Raw genomic sequence first — 6946 nt, 5'->3', positions numbered from 1 at the left:
TTTGTTTATTTAAATAAAAACATAAAAATAAAAAATTAATAATAATAATAAATAAATACATTTAAATGTAAAAATGAATAAAAAAAATCAAGATAATGAAATAAAAAAAAAAATGTAATTTATGTTAAAAATTAAAATTGGTAAAAAAACATGAAGAATTTTAATATCAAATTATATGCCTATAGAATGTATTTCAACACACGAAATAGTGCTCGTTAATGGATATTTTTTTTTTTTTTTTATGTATTTGAAATTAGGCTGCTTATTATTAGGCTTTACACTACTGTATTCGTCTTCACACGTACAAACATGTAGGCTTGTCTTTTGCCATTATGAACGTCTGCATTGACTCAGTGACTGAACCGGTCCTTGATGGTTCATCCACAAGTGTGCTCCTCTTGCAGCATTGTGAAGCATGTGGGCCTATCCCAAAACAAACTTGCACTGATGAGCCCTGGGATCAGCCGCCCCCTGATGTGAGACAACTAAACAGTACAAGCTGACAGAAAAATGGCATGAAAGAATAACCTTATGGCATAAAAACTGTTCCCATTTTTATTTCAATTTTCAATTAAAATATATAATCAACAATTTTTGCATCTAACAAATTTCTCTCCTAGTGCCTACTGGTGAATCCTTTACACCACTAACTGGTTTGAAACTTGCACAAAGGCAGCACTGATCCTGTATAATAATATGTCTTTTCTTATTCTGTGGATAAGTGTCACAAATGTAATGCAATGTAATGTTCTTTCCTTTGAAGTATCTCTGAATTTGGTAACAAAATAGCCCTAATTGCAGACATCTCCCTAATTGCAGACTTACTGGATTCATGACCTAACACTCCAGCAACATGGCTTTAATAAACTTTTTTTCTTCAGGGTAATCTCCATCTGTGTGTGGGTGAATCGCAGACCAGCTTAGGAAGGATTTGTCCAGACACAATCGGCCAATGTGAACAGCCTTGTTGTGGAAAGTATCCTATTCATATGGTGCTCCATTCTTCTCATGCATAGCTCACTAATCCAGGGAAAACCTATTAGGAAGCTCTCCAGCAGGCAGGAAGAGATGGATTGACAGTATTTAAATAAGTTCTCCAAAATGTAAATATGTTGCTATCACTTGCATAATGTTCCGAACGTGCCCGAACATGTTAGAGACATGTATAGATATATTATCTATGCAAAACAGAGCAAAGTTACAGCAGCGCTCCTCAGAGGTGGAAACTGGGGTCCATATTACACTATTCTCTGATCTATGTTATAATGTTGTTTCCTCATCACAAACAGACCTGGAGTAGTGTTTTCTTTCATTCACACATGCTTAACACACAAACCTGCATATTTAGACTGAGTTCTTTTCTCAAACTGAAAACACTCTGTTCCACCTTGTGATGTCATGTGGTAATACAGGAAGTGCTCCAATGTGTTTTTAAACTCCATACACCTGCATTACAATCATTTGGTTGATTTTAGCTCTGGAATTGCCCATGTCTACTGAACTAAAGGTAAACCTAGCTGTTAAATTGAAAACTACCACTCCATGACATCACAGGGTGGGACAGAACATTTTGAGCTTATTGACTAATAATAAAGTGTTACTTTATTAAAACAGAATTCCAGGGATGTTTTTGAGGAGATAACGACATTATAACATAGCTTAACACTCACAAGAGTCAATTTTGTGTAATATAGGACATTTAAAATATTCACTTTTTTTCAGTCAACTTTCTTCAGTCAATCCCTTTTACATTCTGTCATCTTTGTTGTATAAATTGCAATAATAATAATAATAATAATAATAATAATAATAATAATAATAATAATAATAATAATAATAATAATAATTTTATATCGATTGATATGTTCGTAAAGTACTGAAGCAGTGTGTATTCTGGATCCCAAGCAGTTTTCATGTGACTCTTCATGTGTTGCACGTTGGTTCTTAGTTTTGGATGAAACCACTAGAGGGGGACACGGTGAGCACGCGCACCATGTCCATCAGAGAAGAAAGACATTGAGGCAAATTGGAGCAGGTGAGTTGGTTTGTTTTGAGGGTAACGCGCCAAAACAACAACTATTACATAACACAGGGTAAGTGCAATTCTACAACAATGCGAAAGAGGATAATAACAGAAGCAAAATGACTGGAAATGACGTGGGCTTGATTGCGCGTGCACTACTTAAAGGTAAAACAAAAATAGAAAATAAAAAGTGTGGGCGTTCAAAAGTCTTAATTATACACACAGCCTGGGGGCATTTTCTGCTAAATGATTTTAGGTCAGTCAATGTAATTTCATGCATATTTTGTTTTGTTTTGGTTTTATTGTATATTCTTTTTCAGTCATATAAAGAACGTTTAATTATCATACAGGACAAATGGGCATCTTTAAAGATCATATAACCTTGTGATGTGTGCGTGCTTGATTTCAGTGACATGTATTGCAGCTTGTTGATTCTTTGATTCAAAGTGATTTTGGTTTTATTGAAACTTTGTACCTGTTTCCATCCCTGTAGAAACACGATTGACTAAATATGAGGTGTGAATGGTTTGTCCATCTCGACCCTTACAAGCTTTTAAGTGGCTGAAATCACACGGGTGGTGTTGAATGGTCTTGTATTTTCTCACATGCAAAGTAGTTTTTGGGGAAGGAACAGACTCCAGCTTTTTGCCAATGGGGTTTCTTCTAATCCAACTTGTTTTCACTGTCTTGCTGGGAAGCGAGACTTTGCACATTAGCACTACATTAAGTTAGACAAAAGACTCACATTCCCGAAACTTTAGTCTTTACAAAGTGAATGGAGCTGCGCGCAGTGTCAGAGGGATCCCTGCTGTGCGCAAAACTGCACCGCACTCTACTCTCACTCTCCGTGCATAAAATAAACATAAAATAAACATAAAATAAAGAGACAAACTGTGCCAAATGGGTGATGACATAACTGTATTCCAGATGCGCACTGTGTACAGTGTTGACATCTGTGCCTTATGCTGTTATGTGTAACCGTCTCTGTGTACTCGGTCACTTGCATTTTGGAGATCTTGTTTATTTAATTGTTTATTAGTGAACTATTTTGTATATTGTATGTCAGAAATTGTTGATTGCATTGTTCTGTTCAAAACAGTGAAGGTCTTGGTTTAGCTACTACTGTCATAGGTTAAGCATTATGCACACTGTTACCTTATGGTTTTAAAAACATTTTAAAAATAAATAGGCTTAGTTACATTTTTCAGTTGCAAAATGTTATCATTAATTTTGAATATACTCATGATTTGATATGGGCCTGTTACTGTAGGCCTATGGCCCTGTCACCTGTAGCCTAAACAAGCACGTTGTGCTTAAACTCAACTTTAGTGTGTGTAAAACTCTTGGTGCATAAAAATCTAAGTATTTAAATAGTTCTGCATTAGTAGTGTGTACATATAATAAGTTGCATTGTTTTCCCCACTCTCTGTACAAAGCCCCTCCCCAGCCGCCCGCGGTGATCACTCTTTCTGTTCACAGATAACGCGTCATTCTCCCCTCGATTACGCAGCAGGATTTACATGAAACTGTTAATTGTTTGCTCTTCAAATAGAGCCAGCCTGGAGCCAACAGTCTACCAGAAGTTAAGGACCGGCTCCGCAGTGCCATCCCCCTTCTCCAGTCCTGTACCTCTGCGCTCGAGCCCCGCTGATCAGCATGACAAAGCACTGGCCGGAGCACAGCCTCTTGGCACCACCCGCTCTGTCCCACCTGAGAGATCCCCACGACCATCAACTTGACTTCCAAAGAAACGCGCATCATACAGCGCACCGTCCCAGCGGAGTAAGACGGACCTCTCCTGCTCAGCACTGGTCTTATTCTCACCCGGCTTACGCGGGTCAAACGCGGCTGCAGGAGGATCCTTTATCTCGTCCCAAGCACCTTACCTCAGCTTTCATGGATAACGCGGTACCCCCGGACTCAACGTACCCCAGCGCGGAGGATATGGACTTTAAACAGGATACAATCAAACAGGATACAATCAAACGGGATGCGTGGTGCAATGAACAAGAAAAGACCACTAAAGGCACAGGCAAGAAGAAGAACTACCAAAGATACCCCAAGCCTCCGTACTCCTATCTGGCCATGATTGCAATGGTCATACAAAGGTCTCCTGAGAAGAAACTAACGCTGTCCGAGGTAAATAAACTTGTATTATTCAAACATATAGGACTTTTTATTAGGAATTCTTATTTGAACACCGCGCCGTTTTACGCACCGCTTTAAGTAAAGAAATGTCAGAGTTTACTTAGTATCAATTGGCCCGCTGCGCTGTGTACAGTTACAGTGACACTAAACAGACACATCGCTCTGACACTTGCATGCCATCATTATCAGGTTTGTTCTGATAACGTTGGTCTGTAGTGAAACCAGACACGGATCTCCATCGGAGCAGATAAGACAGTAACCCTTAATTACTTCATTAGTGTTTTATCTCCCTTTTAATGTGTACATTAAGAACACATGTGTACAAGCACAGTAAATCAAATTGACTTTATACTTATATTATGCAGTTTAACTTAAATAAACCAGTTGTATTTGTTTTCTCTTAGATCTTAAAGGAGATCAGTGCTCTTTTTCCTTTCTTCAAAGGGAATTACAAAGGCTGGAGGGATTCTGTCAGACACAACTTGTCTTCATATGACTGCTTTATCAAGGTTTGTATGATTGTCATTGGATGAAACAACAGCTTTGAAAATCTACACGCTGGAAGAAAATCTACAAAAATACAATACTCATTTTCTCTTCTCTCCATTTAGGTCCTTAAGGACCCTGGTAAGCCTCAGGGAAAAGGAAACTTCTGGGCTGTGGAGTTGAGCAGGATTCCTCTGGAGCTGCTGAAGAGGCAGAACACAGCTGTCTCTCGACAGGATGAGACCATCTTTGCTCAAGATTTGGCCCCGTACATTCTACAGGGGCAGAAGATTGAATCAGAAGTGTCACCTCCCGAGCCTGTCACCTCTCTCCCCTCCATGCGCCCCAGAAATCTGTCCCCGCCTCAGGACGACCTGTTCCGACCCAAACTGGACTCGTCCTTTGCCATAGACTCCCTTCTGCACAGCTTTAGGCCCTCCAGTGGAGCAGGAGAGGTGCAGGTGACCAAAGACTGTTGGAGTGAGATGGAGCGACCCAGGGGCTCCCCTCCTCGCCCCCGTTATGCTTCCTCTGCTCGCAGCGCGTCTGCCAGTTCCGCCAGCCCCGCCTCCACCTCTTCCTCCTCTGATGATGAGTGGAGAGGAGTGACTCTTTCTGGGAAACGTGCTCCCGATGAGGCTGAATCAGACGGTTATGAAGACTACAAACCAGTGCACAAATCGGCCCGAAGAGATACTGTGGCACCTCCATGGGAGCTGCCTACGTCCTATGCCAAATATGCCCCCCCAAATGCTGTTGCCCCACCCAGTATGCGTTTTAATGGAAGTCCACTAATGCCTCTTCATGGTGGGCTTCCTCTTTATGGTTATGGTAGTTCACCTGTTACACCGGGACACTTCCTGGGCCACACATACTGGCCTATACTGCCCAACGGACGGGTTCAAGCACCTCCTCTTATTATGGACCTGGACAATATGCTACAATCAGTACCTCCAAATAAAAGTGTGTTTGATGTCCTCGTGCCAACTAACCAGAACTCCCATCATCAACCGCCCAGTCATTACACACTGCAAAATGGACCTTCACTAAACCGATATCCACAATACTGAAAGGTGTTATAGATGGACTGTTCAGTGAAAGTAATATGAAGATGAAAGCTGCAGCAATAGTATTCAGATATGTTAAATACATGCCTTTAGTACTACCTACCTCAGTCTAAAATGATAGGCATGTGTTTCCATGGGCTCTTTGCACTGCCAGTTAACTTGCACTGTTTTTAAATGTTGTTTGCCAAATGTGACTCTTGTATCGTTGGTCCTATTGATGTCAGATGTCTGGCACAATGGGTGGTCTTTATATTACTATATTTATTTTACTGTCAAACATAGCAAAAGAATCACAACATACTACCTCACCTCAAATGAACTTTTCCTGCTGATCCATTTGCACTATTTTGATGTCATTACAGATATCATAGCTCAACATCAACTTCAGCAGGTGAATGTAATGATATTTTTTGTCAATTTTTATGTGGTGTTCAAAAAGCTTTCGTGTCTGCTAGCTCAGATGTTTTAAAAAGATTTTACAGAGTATGTAATAAATGCTCTTTATTTTTAATATGTTGGTCTTTGTCAAGATTATTTCAATAGTAAATTATAATAATTCTTACAAAATAGTCAACATTAATTAAATTATTTCTCTTGCAATATATTCTCCATGCGACCTACTCCTGCAACTTTTAATATCCAGGGTCAATATAGATAAAGATTTACATTATATATATTAGGGGGCATGGTATATCTCTACAGTATGTGAAGTCTTAACCTTAGACCTTTTTGAGTTAAACAGTTGTAATTTATAAATGCCTAAACTTTCTTCATTACAAACTCACACTAATTTAGAAACAAAAAAATCAAAAATGTATAATTGACCCAATGAGCATTAGCTGTTTTACTTTAAGGATGTCTAGGAATATTTATGGCAAAATAAACCTAAGAACACTTCTTTGATTCTGTGCCTTTGTAATTGATTCACACAACACACCCATCTGATTTACATGGACTATCTGCAGCCGTCAGTCTCCTGCTGCTTTCATTGCATATCTCTTTATCAGACTCACGCATGCCTGCTCTGCCTCACCATCCTTCCTCTTCTTTCTGGTTGTTCCTGTGCTGTGGGGAGGAGGGGATGCCGCATTAAGCAGGCACTTCCCCCAAACATGTAAAAGTATCCTTTAGTCATTTCAATGTTGCCTCACACTATGGACAAGTCCCTGTTTTCTCTTTGTACAGTTTAGTGTGCAACAAGTAGAGACAATACTGTAATACT

The 6946-nt window shown here is 39.6% G+C and overlaps 1 protein-coding gene across 1 annotated transcript; it reads left to right on the top strand.

The window, feature by feature from the left end:
* Positions 1-3507: 3507 nt before the first annotated feature.
* foxh1 (forkhead box H1) lies at positions 3508-6233 on the top strand. Its single transcript, XM_033985860.2, has 3 exons — positions 3508-4162; positions 4576-4680; positions 4783-6233. Exons 1-3 carry the CDS (start codon positions 3680-3682, stop codon positions 5725-5727), a joined length of 1533 nt encoding a protein of 510 aa, XP_033841751.1. The 5' UTR covers positions 3508-3679; the 3' UTR covers positions 5728-6233.
* Positions 6234-6946: the final 713 nt, after the last annotated feature.

This window comes from Periophthalmus magnuspinnatus, chromosome 20, assembly GCF_009829125.3.
Source record: "Periophthalmus magnuspinnatus isolate fPerMag1 chromosome 20, fPerMag1.2.pri, whole genome shotgun sequence".
In the NCBI taxonomy this organism is placed as follows: Eukaryota; Metazoa; Chordata; class Actinopteri; order Gobiiformes; family Gobiidae; genus Periophthalmus; species Periophthalmus magnuspinnatus.
The sequence above is the reverse complement of the archived record's forward strand: the minus strand, read 5'-3'. Positions and strand labels throughout refer to the sequence as shown.

What these genes read in the sequence shown, in the direction of transcription:
- foxh1 (XM_033985860.2), top strand. Translation starts at nt 3,680, where the DNA reads ATGACAAAGCACTGGCCGGAGCACAGCCTCTTGGCACCACCCGCTCTG. An exon ending in AGAAACTAACGCTGTCCGAG is followed by an intron (nt 4,163 to 4,575) that starts GTAAATAAACTT and finishes GTTTTCTCTTAG; the next exon opens with ATCTTAAAGGAGATCAGTGC. An exon ending in CATATGACTGCTTTATCAAG is followed by an intron (nt 4,681 to 4,782) that starts GTTTGTATGATT and finishes CTCTCCATTTAG; the next exon opens with GTCCTTAAGGACCCTGGTAA.